Source organism: Acipenser ruthenus, chromosome 2 (assembly GCF_902713425.1).
Source record: "Acipenser ruthenus chromosome 2, fAciRut3.2 maternal haplotype, whole genome shotgun sequence".
In the NCBI taxonomy this organism is placed as follows: domain Eukaryota; kingdom Metazoa; phylum Chordata; class Actinopteri; order Acipenseriformes; family Acipenseridae; genus Acipenser; species Acipenser ruthenus.
In genome coordinates, this window is record NC_081190.1 from 72,248,999 (window position 1) to 72,271,496 (window position 22,498).

General features: G+C 36.5%; 1 protein-coding gene across 1 annotated transcript in view; it reads left to right on the plus strand.

The window, feature by feature from the left end:
* Positions 1–22,498, plus strand: part of LOC117409320 (collagen alpha-1(XXV) chain-like) — a 190,395-nt gene that overhangs the window by 89,217 nt on the left and 78,680 nt on the right. The window contains exons 3-4 of the mRNA XM_059000518.1: positions 13,134–13,178; positions 18,460–18,467. Coding sequence (XP_058856501.1) covers positions 13,134–13,178; positions 18,460–18,467 — 53 coding nt within the window. The remainder of the gene's footprint in view (positions 1–13,133; positions 13,179–18,459; positions 18,468–22,498) is intronic.

Sequence of the window (22,498 nt, forward strand, 5' to 3'; positions counted from 1 at the left end):
GGAAGAGCAGGTGGCTGGCAGATCCTCAGACCAGGGAAAGGAGGTGTGAGATTCTTGTTGAGATGAAGCGGCTACATACTAAGTGAACATGTTGTGTGTAGGGGGTATCTTACTATAAGACATCATTTAGGACAGTTTGAGCTGCCAGAACCACTGTTTTGCTCCTCAGTTGTCTCACAAACTGTAGAGAGGACATCCCTTATGCATTACAGTAGGTCAGTAACATACATCCTCTGCCACAACTGTAAAATAGAGCTACCAATGTGATGAAAAAGATGATGACCATGACATCAATCAACAGTATATATGTAGCAGGGTGAAAGATCCTTGCTTGTAAATATGGAGCAGGGCAGAACCATGCTAGATATGTATTGTTTAGGTGATTTCATTGGAATAGTTTAATGTGGTTTGGCAGGGGCGATGTTAGCAGTTCATCTCTGCCAGACTACATCTCGTGGGAATGTGTGGTCGGCAGCTAATGAATTATTGACAAATAGACTGTCGACCACGCATAGTAAAAGCCTTGTGCAGAATGTGGCTCTCTCCAGATTGATTAATTTATTGCTAATTTGGACATGGTCACATGTATAAAAACCCACAGCTTTGGCTGAACAGGGTGGAGAACGAGAGAGCGAGCAAAGGAGGTAAAGATTTTTAAAAAAGAAGGACCAGTTGGTGTCAGTGGTACTTATTGGTGTCAGTGTCTGTGTGTGAGTCTTGTTTTGTTCAGACTGTATGTTTTTGGCTCTGTGAGCTGTGTTTTTGTTTGTCCTTTTGATTTATTTTTGAATAAGTACTTGTGTGAGTGTCAGCTTCCTGGTCTGGGGACGTCACCTTTAGACCTTCCTGCCACAGTATAGAATAGTATAGAATAAGAATTAACAATTCAATGTTTAATCACAGGCTATGACATATGTACAGACAGACATACAGTATGGACGGGCATATGGACGGGGAACAATAAGAGACATCCTACACACCACGTTTCAACTTATACCAATCCATTGCAGAATTTATTATAGTGTACTAACATGTCATTCTGTGTACTTGCTGAAGATGCAAGGGTACTGTATTATTATGCGATTATATAATATATATATAATATATTCTGAGTGTTTCTTACTTAAAGTATTTATATTGATTTACAAGACATCACATTTTAGGCATGGAGATTCTGATTTTTTTATATTTTATAAACACACTCTATGGCTGAAAGCTCTACAGTCTCTTTAAAAGTAGATGCATTAACTCTAAACAGCATGATGTACTGTTATAGTGATAAACTACCTTCTTTGCTGCAGATGCAGAGGTAAATCAATTGATGATGCAGCCTTGTTTGTATATTGTGTCAGTAACCACCTCTGTAAATTAACTTCCTTTTTTTTTTAAAGCTTAATACTGTACATAAGGACTGAAACTAATGAATCAACATTTACATATCTTTGGGGAATATATTCTTCCCCTTTTATCTTCCTTTTGAAGTGTCCACAAACGCTACTTGAACTGATTAATAGAACGCTGAAAAATAATATATATTGTATATATAAATAAACATATGTTTTATATAATGAATATACAAATGGGCAAATCTTTCCTAGACCTGTATAATTAAAAAATAAAAATATAAGTGACAAAATGCCTTTATATGGTAAGTACAATATGTAAGTATATTCTGGCACTTTGAGACTGAGTGTACTGGATTTGGAAAAATACACCTTTTTTTGCCCAGTGGTAATGTGGGGTTGTGAGATGGATTCTAGGATGTGACTTTGTTTGCTGTGAACCTTGCCCAGTTGAGCGTCTTATAATTTATAGAATAGTGACCCAGGGGAGCAAGTGGCTACGGAATACAAAAGTTGACTAGAATTCAAGTAACTTTAGGCCAAGAATAGGTCACCATGAGGATCGATGTTTGAATCTGAAAGGTGTTGAGAAGAGCTGTCTCAAACATCACTTCCCATGTTTGTTATTCTATTTGCTAAATAAAACAACCACCCTGTGACTAAAAATCTAAACATTTCATTTAGCACCTCAAACTAGCTAAAATAGGGACTGATACATTTTAGAGTTTTGTTTTATTATTTTTAAAAGCAATTATAACTGGCTGCCTAGAAACTTTGGTTTCAATTGGAATCATTCCCTTTTGGCATACATAAAGAGATGTTAAACAGTTAGGACAGTGGTTAGGGCTCAGGACTCTTGACCGGAGGGTCGTGGGTTCAATCCCAGGTGGGGGACACTGCTGCTGTACCCTTGAGCAAGGTACTTTACCTAGATTGCTACAGTAAAAACCCAACTGTATAAATGGGTAATTGTATGTAAAAATAATGTGATATCTTGTAACAACTGTAAGTCACCCTCGATAAGGATGTCAGCTAAGAAATAAATAATAATACCAGTTCAAGACTAAAGCAGGGGCAGTTTTCTAGATATGATGAACAAGATGGTGAACAAGATGGTTACATCATCTGCCCAGAGCTATAAATGAAGTCATAAAAATGGAAGAGTGATAAATGTAATTGTCATTTGATTTTACTGCTAAGAAAAAAAGTATGGGCCACCTTCCCCATATGGTGCTGAAGTGTTATGTAATGATTATTAGCAGTTATTGCCAGTGGCAGGGCAAGTGGCACTTTGGGCTACTCCCCCTTGTGAGCTGGCTGAACTGTGATGTAGGAGTATGACAGCTGTAGCCAGCAGCAGGGCAAGTGGCACTCTGGGCGACATTATACCCCTCGTGAGCTGGCTGAACTGTGACGTGATGATTTAGCAGTGTTTCGATCCACCACCTGTTATTTGCCATCTTTATAGTAGACCCCATTGCTTTCAGTTTATTTGATACTTCAGTACAGGTAAATGGACCATAAAAATGCACAAATTGAAACAAAAAGATGTATGGTTTATCCATTCATAGTAAGTTCATCTCAAATCAGAATTTGGGCCTCACCAACAAATACTAGGTATTTTGTAAATTGCAACTCAGGTAAATATTATAGGATCTTAAACACATTCACAGAGAGCTCTGAAGTTCAGCAGGTCCTCAGGATTAGTGGCTAACAATTGTACTGAGAAAGGTCAGCAAGCATTTATACTGCAGCGTAGGAGCTTAGTGATAAGCACACCATGATAGTCCCAGCCAAATACTTTTCTTATATCAAATGCACACAAGATAACACAATTTATTAATGGCAGTAACTGATATAATAGCCAATAAAACTGTATGAAATTTATGGAAACCAGATTGTCCATGGTTTACATTTACTTACTGAATGTATGTACTTTGATACTGTATATTAATCATTTCAAAGTGGAAAATACCAAATAAATCAAAAGAAAATAAATGACATGCACAGTAACTTGAAAACCATGTTTATGAGACAAATATGCACATCTAAACTACAAAATATAAATTCTGCAGAGTTATTTTGGAGCTGTTACAGTGCAACTGTATATTCCTTAAGTACGTATACAGCTGTAACTCTTTCAACTGGGGCTGCCACACTCTTTCTCGGATAAAAAATTCAACACAAAACCTTTTACGCAAGCCATATTGCATCATTTCATATTCACATTAAAAAATGAGCAAGATGGAAATGGAGGCTGAGAATTTTCTTTTGACAGGGTAAAAGTAATAAAAAGGGTCTTGAAACATACACTATTAAAAAAAAAAACATATATTTTATCTTTATACTGAGAGGGAGTTTATAAGGGGTACTAAGTATATTTACAACACAGAAATGGTTATTTGTGTGAAATAGCGTTATTATGAATATTAAAACTAACTTTTTAATGACTCATATTTTTTCTTAGAAATCATTATTAAACTCAGTTTCCACTTGACAGATGCACTTTGCTAACATAATTGGCACGGAACATAAAATAATTCAAAATAGGAATCAGTGTCTTATCTTTTCTCAGTTAAAACAGGGGGTAACGTAATAGCCTGTCTTGTTGCATAATAAATTATAATTGTTACTATCATTGTGCTCATCAGGTTGAATGCAATGTTCTATACTGAGATGTTTTTAAGTAAACCTAAAACACTGGGACCAAAATGTGTCACCTCTGCGCTGACTCGGCAAGGCGAAGACGTACACACACTGTCCTCCGAAGCATGTGCCGTCAGCCGACCGCTTTTTTTCACACTGCGGACTCACCATGCAGCCACCCAAGAGTTACAGCGTCGGAGGACAACGCAGCTCTCGGGCAGCTTACAGGAAAGCCCGCAGGCGCCGGGCCAGACTACAGGGGTTGCAGGTGCATGGTGAGCCGAGGACACCCTGGCCAACCTAACCCTCCCTCCACCCTGGGCGATGCTCGGCCAATTGTGCCCCCTGGGAGCTCCCGTCCACGGTCGGCTGTGGAATAGCCTGGACTCGAACTCGCGACGTCCAGACAATAGAGCGCATCCTGCACTCCACGTGGAGCGCCTTTACTGGATGCGCCACTCGGGAGCCCCCTGAAAATGTGTCATCTTTTTGACATGGCAGAATGTTTCAATTATTTCTTGGCATTAGAAACAGCATCAGCAGTAAATATATAAAAAAAGACTGCATTTAATGAAATTCAGTCTTTACTAGGAAACAGCAGACAATATCTTAAATAGCATTTTAGCTGAATTGCATAGTTCACTAACTGGGATGAAACACAAAGCAAAAAGTGCATACTCTTTGGTCCTCATGCTGTAGTCACATGCTCTTTCCAGATGCAAAATGCCTGGGAACTCTAGATGTAGATCATGAAGACTATCTTTCTTCTTGACAGATTTGAGAATTGCAACTTAAACCTAAATTTCAGAATATTTTGTGAACAGTTCTGTTAAAATGATTTTATTGACCATCCTATTTTTTTGCCTGAAAGCTCAGAACAGGCTTGTTTAAGATCTGCTTGGGAAAGGGAACTGTAACTGTAACTGACCATCGGTTCTTATTTTAGCCCCACTTGACAAAGTCTTATGCTGATTTGTACCAATACACTGATTTACCTCGAGTCACTTTGAGTCACAAGGGATTCAAGAGGAGACCTTACTGTATTGTGAGAGAGGCAGATACATTAAAGAGAGTTTCTGAACTCAGATCAGAGCATTATTTAAAGCAGCTCATTTTGTCTTTTGTGTCAGATTGAATTACTGTGTATGTAAACAAAATTATTTTAATAAAGATATTTACTGTAGCTGCTCTTGGCAATGCCCCGAGGGCCATAAATTGGATGTTGGTATGACAAGAATTACTGTTAATATCATGCACTACAATAAATGTATTTGTAATTACTTGGGGAGGAGGTCATAATTGGGGAGGAGGATTACCACAAGTTTGAGGGCTTTGACAAAGGGTATATTTTTAACAAATATGGTTCAAATGGTTATTTTCTGTTCCTCTTTACATGCATGACTATAAAGCTGTGAAACGGAACAAATAAAAACAATTGTAAAATAAGAGGTGCTGCACTAATCCCCTCCTAAAAACTCTACTAAACATTGCACATTTCTTGTTGATACTGTTTGTGTACATTGTAGACATTTCTGTACAAAAAGCAGTTTCTGATACACATTGAAGATATGCTGCTTTAGTGCACACCATTCAGCACCTGTTAAGTAGCCTATAAAGTGCCGGAAGGAACATAATATGAATTTGTCCTCAAGGTTGCTGCTAATTATGGCTGCCAGCGACAGGACTATGCCATGAACTTGGCACATTTTCCCATGCCTTTCATACGTGCTCAAAGAAAAAAGCATCCACAGCAAGCGAGTAAGCTTAGCCCACCAAATTTAAACCCATCAATGACATCTAGATAACAGGACATGACAGGCTAGCTTGATTTGACTGAACTGGGCATGGAGCCAGGCTGTAGACATTTCAGTCATTTTGCGGGGCAAATATTCTCGCTTATGTTTGGCTCTGACAGTGACCTCGATATCAGATAGTATTATGCAAACTAAAGTTCCAGGGAATATGGTGTCATTGTGTTTCACGTGGTGTCTTTATAGCCTAAGAGAGTTCAGGGGCTATCAAGTCGAAACAAACAAACAGAATGCTAGCACTGATCACTTTGGGACATTTACATTTGATTTATTTTTTTACCTAAAGGAAACAGCTTTACACCTAGATTTGCATGCACAAACATATCTGGGGACATTGGCTTTGCTGACGACAAAATTATGCATTAAAAACAAAGCTACTGTATACAGTACAGTACCTATATAACATAAGAAGTTAATAGGGAAAATAAATTAAGGACTAACATACACATAGGGGTAGATGTACTAAGATAGGCCAGTCACAGCGCAAACGTACTGCAATTTGCATTTTCGTTAAGACAATTTGCAAAGTGCACATTTTGTTGTATGTACTAAGAATAAATATGTTAATGAAGAGAGCCGCAATATACAAACTTAAATATAATTTGCGTCATCTTAGCGAGATCTCTAGCGAGAGTTGTGTGACATTTTTTCAAATAAAATAGCGGCAGTTGAGTTGTGGTTTGCTGCAGCAGAGGGTGCCCAAACGATAACGTCTATACATGCAAGGGAGCAAGAATCAAAATAACATTGTTTTTGTTAAACGTAAATATCATCTGTACAATGCATTCTGTTCCGTCTTCGTTTTACCTATTTTAATACTGTTTATATATTATATATATACAGCTCTGGAAAAAATTAAGAGACCACTGCAAAATTATCAGTTTCTCTGGTTTTACTATTTATAGGTATGTGTTTGGGTAAAATGAACATTTTTGTTTTATTCTATAAACTACTGACAACATTTCTCCCAAATTCCAAATAAAAATATTGTCATTTAGAGCATTTATTTGCAGAAAATGACAACTGGTCAAAATAACAAAAAAGATGCAGTGTTGTCAGACCTCGAATAATGCAAAGAAAATGATTCATTTTTAAACGACACAATACTAATGTTTTAACTTAGGAAGAGTTCAGAAATCAATATTTGGTGGAATAACCCTGATTTTCAAGCACGGCTTTCATGCGTCTTGGCATGCTCTCCACCAGTCTTTCACATTGATGTTGGGTGACTTTATACCTTGTACTTGGCTTGATTCATGCATCCTTCACAAAGACAAATCTGCCCGATTCCAGCCTTGCTGAAGCACCCTCAGATGAGTCCAATTTTCAGCTTTGCCCAACACCTGGTCGTCTAATGGTTAGACGGAGACCTGGAGCGGCCTACAAGCCACAGTGTCTCGCACCCACTGTGAAATGTGGTGGAGGATCGGTGATGATCTGGGGGTGCTTCCGCAAGGCTGGAATCGGGCAGCTTTGGCATGAATCAAGCCAAGTACAAGGTTGTCCTGGAAGAAAACTTGCTTCCTTCTGCTCTGACAATGTTCCCCAACTCTGAGGATTGGTTTTTGCAGCAGGACAATGCTCCATGCCACACAGCCAGGTCAATCAAGGTGTGGATGGAGGACCACCAGATCAAGACCCTGTCATGGCCAGCCCAATCTCCAGACCTGAACCCCATTGAAAACCTCTGGAATGTGATCAAGAGGAAGATGGATGGTCACAAGCCATCCAACAAAGCCAAGCTGCTTGAATTTTTGCGCCAGGAGTGGCATAAAGTCACCCAACATCAATGTGAAAGACTGGTGGAGAGCATGCCAAGACGCATGAAAGCTGTGCTTGAAAATCAGGGTTATTCCACCAAATATTGATTTCTGAACTCTTCCTAAGTTAAAACATTAGTATTGTGTTGTTTAAAAATGAATATGAACTTATTTTCTTTGCATTATTCGAGGTCTGACAGCACTGCATCTTTTTTGTTATTTTGACCAGTTGTCATTTTCTGCAAATAAATGCTCTAAATGACAATATTTTTATTTGGAATTTGGGAGAAATGTTGTCAGTAGTTTATAGAATAAAACAAAAATGTTCATTTTACCCAAACACATACCTATAAATAGTAAAACCAGAGAAACTGATAATTTTGCAGTGGTCTCTTAATGTTTTCCAAAGCTGTATATATATATATAAATTAAAGGCAGTTTAATCCCATCAGATACTATAGCGGGTCCCCAGCCTTCACCCCCAAAAGCTTTTCATAATCATACAGTAGCCCCTCGCTAAACCGGACATGTTTGTCCGACATAAGGAGGCGTCGGGTTTAAAAACAATACAATAAAATTGCACACGCATACATTTATAGTTCTCGATGTATTTTAATATAAATCATTGTGCTGAAATGACACTAACATGTTTTGGGTACGCTACACATTACATTATGTAATAATATAAATCTGTACAGTAGGCCTATAGAGTATACAGCACAGTAGTAAAATCAAATTAATACTAAGCGCACTGTTTGTAGTTTAGCCTACTGGTAACACAAAATAAATCATGCTGCTGCATTGTACATATTTTAAATTGAAACTAAATGGTTTTAGGTTTTTTTATTTTTATTTGAATTATTATTATTTTTCACTTGGTCTACTTAGTAGCCTAGACAATTAACACACAATAGATCATGGTCCTATGCAGATGGAGGGGTTAGTGGCACATGTGTGCAGTCTATTGCTCCTAACATGCTGAGATAACCAGAAATGTCATAGAAATTTGTTTTCAAGGCTTGTAAGTACACCCTGACTTTAGTGAAAATTAGGTACTTGGGTGTTCGTCTCAAAAATACATCGAGCACAACTGGCAACACACGAGAAAAAGCGGACTGGGAAATGCCAGCAACGGTTGTGACTTTAAAACATGCTTTCAAAAGTTCTTAACAAATTGATGCAGTTGTAAGTGTTGCAATTGCCTGCAGCTGTAGTACATCTCATTAAAATATTTTTGATCCCTCATTTGCAGTCTCATCTCCAACCTGTTTTTGCGAATTTCTGCAGGAACACCCAGAATTACATATTCATTTAAGGCTAAAGCGCAAATTAGAACTGCGGCTGCAAAGCCTTCGTTAAAATGATGCTAACAGCGTTGCGTTTGTTTAGTACATTTCACTCTGCACTTCTGACTGGTTTGCATGTAGTTTGCAACGATTGCGACAGACGCAACAATTTAGTAGATCTACCCCACAGTGTTTTAACAGGAAAATATTCCTTTGAGCCAAGGTTAATACTCTGGATAACTCAGATATCTACACAATGACAATGCGTAGAAAGAAAATGTTTTTGTAAGCCATGGTTGTTCACCTTAATGGGTCCATGATTGTAAATACTGGTGACACTTCCCTGATTCTTATAGAAAGTGATTTATTTATCTTTATATTTGGTGGTGTAGTGACTGTATAGTATAAGTATAAACTTTGATATAACATTTTTTATAAACCTGCCAAAGTACCTTTTAGCTATTGTTCCATTTAAAACTACATATATCGCCATATGTGCTCATTAAACTGTGTCACAAGTGACCTTGTTAAAAAGAGAAGGATTCTGCTCCACCTGTGACCAGGCAATTACGGACAGGATTAGGAACTACAATCTCTGCACCAGGCCAGGAGTTGGCTGTGAAAATTACTGCACTGGGAGTCATCCAAGTCTGTTGAGACTTAGTTGGTTAAACTCCAAATGCTGATAGCAGGAAAAAGTTTAAGATTATACACTATAGTAGTATGCATGCTTTTTTTTTTTTGGCCTTACATAAAACTCCCTTTATACACTTACTATAATAAATCTTTTGAGATTATATTTAGATTATACTTTAAACGATGAGGCCTGCAAGTACTTATCAATTGTTTCAAGTGAAAAACTACAAAGGTCTGTGAATGTGGTAAACTGTTTGGACAAAGGAGTTAACATTTATATAAACAAAGGGTTCTGTGGTTTAAGATTCAAATTGAATATGGTAGTACTGTTTTTACAGCTGTTGAAATTATAACAGGAGAAACAGAGAACTAGAATTATCCCATAAATTTAGGGGTGATTGGCAACATGACACCTTGGTATATTAATATCTTAACAGTATATGAAAGTGCTGTTTCTCATTCTAGCTGTTTTTACAGTAAATAAAAGACAATACAATCGTTCAAGTTGTTAGCCTTTTTTTTTAAAATTTAACACAGTTTTTGGTAATGCTCTGGTTTAGCTTGTGCAGTAGGTGCAGTTCTCTTTGTGTTGGTTGCAAAGAGACTGCACTTGCTGGACCACATAGCCTAATTAAAGGACACATTTAATGCACGGCTAATGTAAAGACACATACATAAATCATTGTTCTAGGCAGTGTCAAACTGTAACCCCTGCACCCAGAAGGCTAGGGAGCTAAATATTGTTCATATAGAGATGCTCTTTAGACAGATTCAGCACAACATTCAATAATAAAAAAGTATTAAGCACATGTTTTCAAAACATTATCTGTATAAAAGTGTACCTTCAGGGGTAACGATGGCATCTTATCCCATTCCCAAAAAATGTACATAGGGAGCTTTTAGTCTTTGAGGAAAAGGAATATCAGAGATGGCATAGAGTAGTGTTCGGGTGCACCCCTATGAGTGCACTCCTAGTAGTGGGTGTACATTAAGAGACAGCCTTAGTTAGAAATAAGACTGTATTGAACAAGCTATACTTTTATTCAGAAACAGATTCAGTGTTTGTGTTATTGTTCTTGTTGGTTGATATCGTTCAGATATCCTTTAACTTCTCTCCCTATCAGCCTCAGAAAACATGCAAATGGATCAGTTGTTTTCTTCTATAATGTGTGCAATTGCTTATAGATGCATTTCACAGTGGTTTTTGGTGCAGTATGAAACAGAAATACTTCAATACCACTCACTATTATGACCTTCAGTTTTGCTTAATTTTACAGGCAGCTAACTACAGCTATCTTGCACAGTGACATGCAACACAGTTAAACTCATTTGCCTTATGAAGTGCCTACTTTAGTTCCTAAAAGTCCTAATAAATTGGCCACATCCTGTACCCTGGAGCCACAACATGTTTCCATTACTTGGGAGCTCTTTGATCCCAACCAGTCTTTAAACCCTATAATGGTATCTTAAGTGCTTAACACTTGTTACCTGTAAGTTGAGCACCTGTTGTTCATTACATTTGTACATTTTTAAACCTGACTTGGAACATTGCAAGCAGGTAGCCTTTAGCATAAGGCTGCCATTATGATGTAATTACATACATTTTTTTTTAGAAGAGCACGTGACCCACCACACATTTCTTGAAACGTCCATCCCATAATGATTAAACACTAAACAGTGCTGAATTTATAAATACTAAAAGAAACCTAATAAATTAAATGACAAACGTTGCATGTTTTATTCAAAACGTCTCGCATTGAATTTAAGTTTCTAGAAACTTTACCAATACAAACCATTTGTGTAACAAATGTTTAGATATCTTTAGGCTGTGTCATTCAACACCTTGTTGTCTTTCCTGTTTGTTTGAATTTCATAAAGGCAGTTTCAGTTTTCCGTACACAAGTCTTTGTCACTCTGTTACTCTGTGAATTATACAAAGTACAGGTAGCAGTGAATGTCATTGACATCGTCTCCATTGTACTGTACAGTAGCTAAGTAAGTTTGTTTTTTGTTTTTCTCTTGCATGTGGTTTTTGTTCTACTGGAAACATACTACAGGACAACATCTTATATTTTCATAATGTGTTCAGTTGTTCAAACAGTGATGATGAGATCTGTATGGGGCCATGCTGCTTTAACAAAAAGGCACTAAATATTAGTCTTTAATGAACTCACATGACCTGGGGCAGCCACTTTACTCAGTGGAAAAGTTAATGAGGAGGAAGAGTAGCAAGAAAAATATTGCCAATTACAGGGAATGCTTATTACCGTTATTCATCATTTATAAATTTCCGCAAAGGCTTGTGCTTATTGTTGAGTTTATGTACATTTTGGAGCATTTCCTAAAAAGTGTTTAGTGCGTTTTTCTCTGCCAATGTGATCCCTCTAGTGGTGGACAGAGGAAATGGTAGCAAAATGAATCAATTCTGGAAATAATTTTTTTTTTAAAAGATAGTGGGGTTTATTCAATAATATAAACGCTCATTGTTTGAATCATTAATAGAAGGACTCTTTGAGAAAACCAACATCTCTAACAACCTATAGTAAATGTCATATTCAGAAGCTTACGGTAACTGCTTTCTCAAAATGAACAACCATTAGCTTCGTATTAAGTAAGCACTAACACTCAAGGTTTGTATTTGAATATGGACATATATGTGACTCATTTGTCTTTAAATGTTAGTAAAATGCCAGGGTTGGTATTGAGATCCACTGCCATTTTCTCTATATCAATTGAATTGACCCAGTTTCTTAAACTTCATTTGAACATCCTTTTCACATTCTTTTTTAATGTTTGCATAACCTCCTCACATCAAATGTTAAAATTAACTGTCTGGCAAAACAGTAGCTTTTAATTAATCAGGGATTTAGACTGTGAAATTGAAATCACTTTCAGCTTCCAAAGGGATCTTTTAAAGAGACACTGTATAAATACATGTAATTATCATTACAAACTTTGCACTGGTCATTTATCATATCCTGTAAGAAAACAAGCTGTCATCAGCAAAGGCTTTCATTAAGAAATTAAGACATTGCTGCAAGACATTTATTTATTATTTTTACTTTCTACTGCGTTTTTGGAGCCACCAAATGTCACTGAATTGGCATCCCAGCAGTATTTTTTTTTTTTTCTTATAGAATGTCAAGATTTTGGCAACTCGGCTTAACCAATTTTATGCCTATAGGTATAAGGTGTTTTGTGTAGCACTGGGATAAATATTAAAACATTCCAAAAAACATTGCTTGAAATGACTTGTCACATAATTCACTGTGTAGTAGAGTAGAAGCAAAGACAGTGAAAAAAGAGACTATTCAAAGAATTCTGAGACTAGTCAAAGAATCTGCATCACAGATTGTGAACGCAACCAGAAAATCAAGGGGCCCTATGTCACACACTCTTAAAGAATGAGTGCCGGAGGAAAACTATTGTGAGGGGTGTCATTCATAAATCAATCAATCAATCACTACAATAACCCAAACACTTAATGCAGCTGGTGAGCATGATAGATCACCAGGTGAACAGGGAGCTTTCGCCAAAGTACTGAGTGAACTAAAGAATGCTGATCCTTGTTTGCTGCACTTTGAGTGCAATTGTTGTTTTTTGGGGTTTTATTTTTACTGTAAAGGTGATGTTGATTTTCTTTCATTTCAGGCCCGCCAGGAAAGCGAGGAAGAAGGGGCAGAAATGGCGAATCAGGTACGTTTTAAATCTTGGGATTCTTGTACAAATTGCCGTGAGCTTTATGATATGTGATGATAGTTTCCTTATGTGGTTGTTTGTGGCCATTCATTCAGTTTTGTGTGTGTCTTTGTGCAGCATTAGTATGACATTTTCAATGTGTATCTTGCATAGGAATTGTACTTCTTGGCATTTAACGTTTGGTTGTATATTTATATTTAGAACTGGAATTGTTATATTAATATACTACACAAGACTTGACTAGACCCTGGTGCCTTGGTTATTGCTGTGTGAGATGTTATGTCTATTGAATTGGCAACCCACTTGGACCAAAGGTATTCCTGTAATAAAAACAAATTAAAATATGATTCCAGTTTGTAAGATAACTCCATAAGGTAATGCTTCTACTATAGCAAAGGAAACGAATGGTTACTGATTTAGAAACCAGAACTCTTACTCAGGTATGAAATGTTAATTCCAGTTAATTCCCATTCTGTAAAAGAATGGGCCATGCTGCTGAACTGAACAGTTGGTTTTTTTTTGCCGCTAAATTTAGGTCATTCAAGTGCTTGCTGACAAATCAACAGGGTTAACTATGTCCATTCCAAAACTGTGTTATGGTGCACACATAAAAAGAATCGGAACAATATGGTTTGGTGTGGTTTCTGGCCTTTACTGTCTTGAAATGTATTAACTGCTTTGGCTCAAAACAGAGAAAAGGAAGAAGTAACTTTCTTTATTCAAGCTCAAACTAATAATCTGTCATCAGTAACAGAAAGAAACATACATAATTCACAGGCTCTGGATCTTTATGTGAAAAGACATCATTGGCCATTGCATCTCAAATTATGATTTAAATGGAAGCAGAATCCACCCCTGCACACACACACACATACACAAAACAAAACTGTAGTTGTAAATCTCCTTTTATTCATGCACAATTAATTTTTGCTAAGTCATATAATCTTTAACTTAAATTACTTTTAATTGTGCAGTGTACTGTGTAAAGTTTAAGTGTTTGCCCTGCATCGCCAAAAGCATCAACGTTTGAGTTTATTGATATAAAGTGTTCTACAGTATGTTATGCCGTTTACCTATCTGTAGCCCATAGTTTGTGAAGTCTATCCTTAAATGTAATTTGCTAATCTAAACTGTACTTACTGTAGTCAGCTGTCACCACAATTCGAAACTAAATACTGGTACATAAAAGTTTTTTTTTTTTCACCAACTTCAAGTTTTCACCAACCTTCAGGCTTTTACATTGTTGCTCAGTCCTTATTGGGAGGTGGTTGGGGTACAGAAGGTCCCATTTCAATACTGAAAGGATGATATTCAGTGGATGCAATTAACCTGCATAACTTTTTTTTATTCCTCTTTACATTTTTCGAAGATTTAATGAGTTGTAAGACAAACAATTTTGCCTTTCAACTAGCCTTTGTACAAAAAACTACAACTTAGTCAGAAACACAAAGATTGGTGATAACAGAAGGGTGTTTGAGTAATTATCTGTAATTTGAAATAGCTTTCCACAAACATAGGCATTGCAAACACAGGCAATACAATTAGATATATTTGTTTATTAAAGGCATGGTCTTAAGAAAATGTAAAGATGTTGAGATGAAGCTAACTGTGCAAGGGACTTTCATTTGGTAATTAATATGGTATTTAATCTAAAACAATTTACAATGCAGATAAACTACAAAAATCATTGTATACTTGCATTCTTCAAACAGGTAATTTATTAGACAACAGCACTGCAGCATTGCCCATATATACTGTATATTTACAGCTATGGTCAAACATTTTACATCACCTAGAATTTTAGGATTGAGACATAATAATTAAAAAAAAAACTGCATGAACATAATTTAGTTCTTTTATTTAACACCTGTAATTAAAAAAAAAAGTACAGTATTTCATGTTAGATTTTGAAATTTCAAATGTTTCCATTTATGTCAGTTTTTTGTTAAGTACCGGTATATGGAAAACTACAAAGCGCTGTGTAATTCAATGTGTAAATGTGACATTATTCAGCAGGTTTCATTTGACTTTATGAAGAAAAATGTGTTAATTCTACAGGGTGATGCAAAATGTTTGACTATATATATATATATATATATATATATATATATATATATATATATAGCTTTTTGGCATTAAAAAAGAAAGGTTCCCTTGGTATGCAGAATCTTAAGAACATTATCCTCAGTGTACAGGCCGCATGTAAAAAGGCTCATTAAAACTAGAAAAATGTGCAGCACATGTTGAGCTGCCTGCTAAGCAGTAAGCAAGAGACAGAATTGCCTTCTGAAACCTTCAATCTCTACCAACAAAGCAAGCCCGAAAGAGGCTGCACCTGGGCAGCCCGCCGCCACACTGCACTCCTTCCACAGGCTTCACGCCCCACGCAGCGCTTACCGCTGCCATCAATTAAGATTCTAAAATTACCAGATGCTTTTCAACCCACTATGAGCCAGTATCCTTCGATACACAGACCTTTAAAGGTGCAATAACCAAGGCTTTGAAATCATTTTACTTCCTGTTTTTTCCTTGTTTTTGATATGCAATACCCTTCTAAAATGTAGTACTGTCTCACAGCTGCTTCTCGTGCTGTATAAAAAAGTTGTGCGTGTTGTGTGAAAACAAATCAAATCTTACATTAATTCATGAATGTTCAAAACAAACAGAATGAATGAAAAGATCTTTGGCATAATAAAAGTAAATGTAGACCAATGCTAATGTTGCTTATGCTAAAAAGAGGTAAGAACAGCTGATTATCATTTAAGAACAGTATTACATTAATTTCTGCAGTATACTTAAAACTATTCATGCAGAAAATATAATTTTAATACCAGTGTATTAGCCAGAAGAAACCCTAGCAGAACCACACCATTTACCAGCAATGGCATAACAAAGGACTTGCGTGATCATGAACTAGCTAACCACTGTCACATACTATAAAGGTTTCTCGTGTCTTATCTTCTTTCTAACTGCTAATTAAAACCCCACACCCTGGTCCTTTCTGGGGTATTCTTCATCATACCCTGTTAGAAAATCCAGCAGTGGGAGTGCTTGTTTTCTGTTGGCTATGTAGGTTTAATAAAAGCCAATAAATGTAAAATCTCATATGAAAACCTCATGTCTGTTGTCTGCAGGGCAATTTATTGGTAATGAATCTGCTTGCTGTAAGCCTGCGTGAGGTTTGTTGTAAACCAGCAAGAAACCAATAAATATGTAGTTTTGAGAAAAAAAAAAAGCAGTAAGCATGGTATCTGCCACAGTGTGACTCCTTGTTTCCACCTGAGTCTGGTTAAAATAACACGTGGGTTATTGTTTCCTTCACCATTTAAATCTTGTGCACTAATTTTGACTCTAGCGTTTGGTGACCTAGAACCAATATATTTCCTGGATTAGAGAACATAGTGGAAGGCATGGCTCTGCGTTTTGTTCATTGCTGTATGTTATGCACACTGTAAGTTGCACTCATAGATTTGTTCTTTACAGTTTTTGTGCTGAATGTTTGTTGATGTATGACGTCATGCTTGATGCCAACAGTGGAATACACTAAATCAAATGTTCGTCCAAATCTTTACATAAACCTGTGTTTAACACGCATTGAATGAGTGCCAATGAAATGGAAACAGGAAAACTAACTTCTGGAGCAGATGGAAAATTGACATATGAGCTGATTTTAAATCCAGGCTTTGTACCTTACTTGGCACCCCTTCAGTTGATGGTCAGTTGATGATAAAGGGGATGGGGGTGCACATTCCATAAGTGTCAGGTGAATAGAAATACAACAATATATCTCCTGGAGCTTGTTGCAAGTTGCACAAAAAAAATCAGTGACCATTGTACAAATGAAACAGACTGACATGAGAAAACTGGCCTTGTCAGAGATCATCCAGAGAGAAATATCGCAGTCATATTTTTGGCATCCGAATATCAAGTTGCATATGGATCTTGAATGGGACATCCCTCATTCTGTGGTGGATTTCAGAAAGCACAGTAACCCAAGGAGATAATCTACCTCTTAACAGAACTTTCTTACTGATGTACTTGATTGGGGCTGGCCAATGTTGCATTTGCTAAAGTTTATCAGTTGGATTTGTGCTTAATGATATTACAAAAAATAATTTAGAGCTCAAATAAATTGCCATTTTAGTTAAGAAAACTGATTTTGATCAATTATAAATTGAGTTGAAATAACAAATAAATATTGCTCAATGTTCACCCCAAACCTCATTTTACTAGCTGAATACTCACAGTAGGTCCTCTTTTTTTTTTTTAGAAAACAAAAACCATGGAAGCTCTATTAGAATGGAATCAATCACACCTCCAGGGTTAGACAACTACATTCATTCTGAATGTAAAGAATATATAGGGGTGGAGCGGTAGTCTGGAATTTTTCTTTAGTAGTTGCTATTGAATTATTTCTTAATAGTTATTTATTGGGTGGCGTAGAAGGTGTATTCCAGATTTTACAACCACCTGAAAGAAATGTGTCCCAATATAAAAACAGTCGCCTTATTCGGTGAACCATAAAACAGTGCAGTGAAAAGGAAACCTTGACATTTTCAAAACCCAACTCTAAAGTACAGCTGTTAATATTTTTTGCCCATTTGCTCTTCACCTTACCCAGAAGTCGAGGGCAACCATAAAAACTAATCCAGAGCCAATGGTTTTAGGTGCAGCAGCTGCTCTGGCTAATACGACTGAAATATTAGACTTGATTTGCAAACTCTTTGGTAGTGTTTTGAAGCGATACCATGTAATTGGAAAAATGTGCCAGTATCGCCTGACAAAAGTATGACATTTTTAACAAGAGGTGTAACTGGGGAGTTGGACCGCAGTGATAAACTTGAGGTTGCCGTATAGTCAGGTGACTATTGTGCTGTTTCCTTTTTGTCAAAAGAAAAAAAAAAAAGATGTAACAAGATACAGATAAAAACATGTTGTCCTTTTGCCAAGATTAAATGCCAAGGGCATAAATAAATGTGTAATTTTGCAGTCCAGTTTAAATTTAAGAATTAATTACATTGGCAATTGAAACCTGAGGTTCTGGACACTATAGATACTGTATTTGTTTGTGTCTGTGGGAACTTAAAAAAAAATTAATGGTGTTTATTTTTTGGTTAGACATTGGATTACATGGGAAAAAATGGGGAGTGTGTGTGGTCACTGTTCATAGAAAAGCAACGGCAAGCTTGTCATTGTTTTTTTCATATGCAATATATTGTATTAATGGTGTTTTAATTATTAATATTTATCTTTTGTTTCTTTTCTTTTTTTTTTGCAGGACCGCCTGTAAGTACACATTTCAAGTAAATCATCCCTGATAAGTAATGTATAACCTCTGTTTATGCTGTGCTGCTGAACAGGGACACAAATATGATCATTGCTAAGTGGTGGAAATCTGCACCATTGCATTGGTTAGCAATTCTGGTAAGTAAGTGTTTGTGTGTTAAAATTATATGTTGCTGGTAGTAGAAAAAAAGGTCACAAACATCATTTAAGGGGAAATTGTGTCATTATGTTTATTAATGGCATAATATGGTATTGACAGCATAGCTACAGAAAGTGCAGTAATCCACCTTTTGTGGAACGTGACTAGAGTTCTGTACAGGTCGTCAGTCCTGGCGTTAATACATGACACATCATCTCAGCTAGTGGCTGATCTTGGACCCTGAGCCACTCTGCTTTAAAACAGGACAGGAACAGGACGTAGTGACTTAAAAAAAACAAACTGGGAATGACGATTTGTGAAAGGTTAAACTACGTCATCCCAGGCATCAACCTTCCCTACCAGTCTAGTTTTTTCAAATTCTTTGTTGTATTGCCAGATTGTGAATGCTTACTGTTGTAACAAAACATGTTGCACAGCACTAGACTTCCACCTCACTTTATCTTTCATGAACATATACAAACATACAGCAAAATGTTTTGCTTATTGAAGTATTTCATGTCTTGCAGCATGCAACATTAGGTGATAATCCCAATAGACATAATGCAATGTCTTCTCAGTCTCATGCAGTGTTTAATAGTATGTGGGCAAGGCAGAATATTGTAGTTCCCCTCTGGAAACACACTTCAGGAATATCTGTTCTTAAATGACAATACATTGTTATTAATCTCATTGTATGGTTCAAACAACCTTGACATCTTTAAGGGCAATTTACTTTCATCAAAGGAAATCTGATTTTCCAAGGCTTCATTACCAAGACAAATGTGTTATTCTATATAAATGTCTCACTTCCTTAAAACTGGAAGATCATTTATTCTGAAACCATTCTTTAAAAATATATGGAAAATTTCTGGATTCCTTCACACTGTCAAAAGGTTTTATGCATTAATCAAACACTAGACTCTGGGGGTGCAGAAGTAAAAGGTCAAACAAGCCTTCTGTGCACTTAAAACAATTTATTATAGTTTCAAAAGAGTATGATTAAATAGGTATTACGGCATGTGCCTCCAAAGCTGTAAAAGCAGTAAGTTAATCTGTTCGGCCACTTTTGTTTCCAGCACCCAGCTCCATGGGTCAGATCTAAGTGTTTACAGGTGGTCATTGCTCCAGCACTAGACCAGGACCTTGTTAATGTCAAAAGCTGAAATTGCCCATTTGGCAGCAAAGCAATTGTCAAAGGTGATTTTTCTGCAATGTGATAATAGATATAAAAATGAAGGGCTTTTGTCAGAATCCACTTGATGGGTGTCTTCTTAAGAATATCTGCTAGAAAAATAAAACCCACACCAATCACACCAAACACACAGGGGACAGGTTTTCGTTATTTTGAGTACCGGCTTAGATTGTCAGCCAACATGCTGTTTTGCAGGTTACTCAGGCAAGTGTGTTTTTAATTAGAAATCTGGCATATGCCGGTATGCCGTTGGAATTGGACATTGCTTTACACTAAGGTAACTTAAAAGAATATGTTGTGTTTTATGTTTAACAATTTTAAACTGGGCATGCTTGATGGTTTTACACCTAATCGATATTTTCGATGAGATTTGTAATCAACTCTAGTCATACTAACCCTTATAAAAGTAAATCAAGCTTTCCAACAATGAAAAGTATAAAGTGAAAAAAATTGTTTGAAAAGTAATGTAATTGTACAGTAGTAATCCAGTGGTCTATTTTTGTGATCTAAACAGTTACTTTGTTTACAATCCTTTTGTAATCAAGTCAGAAAACAAATGTGCAGCATTTACATGATTAACCCTTTCAGAACCTTTGCACTTGAATCAGATTAAAATCTCAACCAACTCAAAACTGGAGGAACCAACTCAAGGATTTTGGAAACCCACTCCTTTTCAAACATCAGTTGATATGAGTCAGCGAACAATGAGTCTTTAGAAAAATCTTACGTGGGGCTGTAATTGCAGGTTTTTTAATCATAGGCGATAAAAAGCAGCCATTAACCAAGTGACAGCTAAAGAAGCTGGTGATGAGGAGTGAAGCATTTCATTAAAACAAATAACACAGTGCATGAATGATTTACACTATGGGAAAAATGACTTTTCGATTCACATGAAGAGAGATTTCTGCTTCATTGTCATAAATGGCTGTAATCAAATATGCATTATTAACTTTATGAAGCAATTGCTCTGAATGCTGTGCCCAGGATGCCATACAGATCAGCACGTATGCTACATTTGCTAATCAGAGCGGCAGTACAGAGGTAACTGCAGCTGGGAAATGTCCTTGGGATGGAACCAATCAGGGTGTGGTTTGATGTTCAGAGAGTCTTTTTAAAATTACACTAATTAGTTATTTTCATATACCTTTTCAGGGAATTGGGTCTTACATGATTCCATTGATTTCTGGCAGAGAGAGAGAGAGAGAGAGAGAGAGAGAGAGAGAGAGAGAGAGAGAGAGAGAGAGAGAGAGAGAGAGAGAGAGAGAGAGAGAGAGAGAGAGAGAGAGAGAGAGAGAGAGAGAGAGAGAGAGAGAGAGAGAGAGAGAGAGAGAGAGGAGAGAGAGAGAGAGAGAGAGAGAGAGAGAGAGAGAGAGAGAGAGACATTACTATTCTTTTCCATTGCATTCATAATGACAGACTATTATCGTTGACACAGGCAAAGGCATCTGTGGCCATGCACTAATAGGATGGCTGCTGCTGAGTAGCTTGCAGAGGTAGATTACATGCAGCACAAATGCTTGTATAGTGTTACACATTAACTGAGTCTGCATCACATGGACTCCACTGCCTAGGCTGCGGCAAGAGAAAGAAATAAAATGCACATGTACATTTACAAAAGAATAGCAAACATTTGTGTGAGTTAAAATCCCATCAAGATAAGTTACTGGCTTTGAAAGTTGTTGTTTTGTTTTTTTATTTAAGAGCTGAGTTTTATGGATGCTGCTTTTCTCAAATCCCTCCTGTATCACATAATTCATTTACTTTACCCAAATGGTGCGAAAAACTAGCATTGCATGTATTTCTGCTTTGATTAGCCTTAGAATACATCAAGGGGTACAAAAATAAAATCTAAGCAGTCGAACACTATAATACCGAACATATATGTAAGTAATAAACAGCACTAATATTTCCCTAGTATTGATCCCTTATTTATTTGTCCTGATAAATTTCCCAGTTTTCATTTCAGACTATTTGGAAATTACCCTGAATAGATTCCTTTGTGGGAAATAGAGATTGGTACTTTACAAATTGCAACACAGATGTGCCAGCATGCTACATGCAATGTGATAATTTGAAATGAAGTGACCGTTCCATGGTCAGAATTCCCCATGGAATCATACTGTTGCTCATGAAACATCAACAAGTAGAAGCTTTCTGTGGGATGCAGTTTACTTACTGATTAAGTATTTTATTTGAAATATATGTACTACTCCTATATAACTTATGAGTTAGTCTTGGATCAGCACTTGCCAACCACTGTGACTGAAACTGACTGGCAGCAAAACAGCCTGACACCAAGATACAGCTTTTATATACAGTATATAAATCAAAATACATGTCAGAGACACCATTTGTATGACAAATGAAGCTGTCATGTGAGGGACAGCTGATTTACAAAAAAAAAAATAGGATAAATATTGCGGGTGTTTCCAATTTTCTGTCCAAGCATAAAGAACACCCACCTCCATACATATTGCCAGCAGTGGTCAAGGCTAAAAAATAAGGAATAATTTTGAAATTGAATAGATTCCTTAAAGTAATCTTTAGTAATATGTCTACATAACTATTTTAAATACATCATAAAAATAAGTAATAATTCAAATAACTACAAAAGGAAAGGGGTAATCAATCACATCTAAAAAGCTTTTAATATGATGAGGTATTTGACCATAAGGTGAAATAAAATGGATAGCAAAAGAA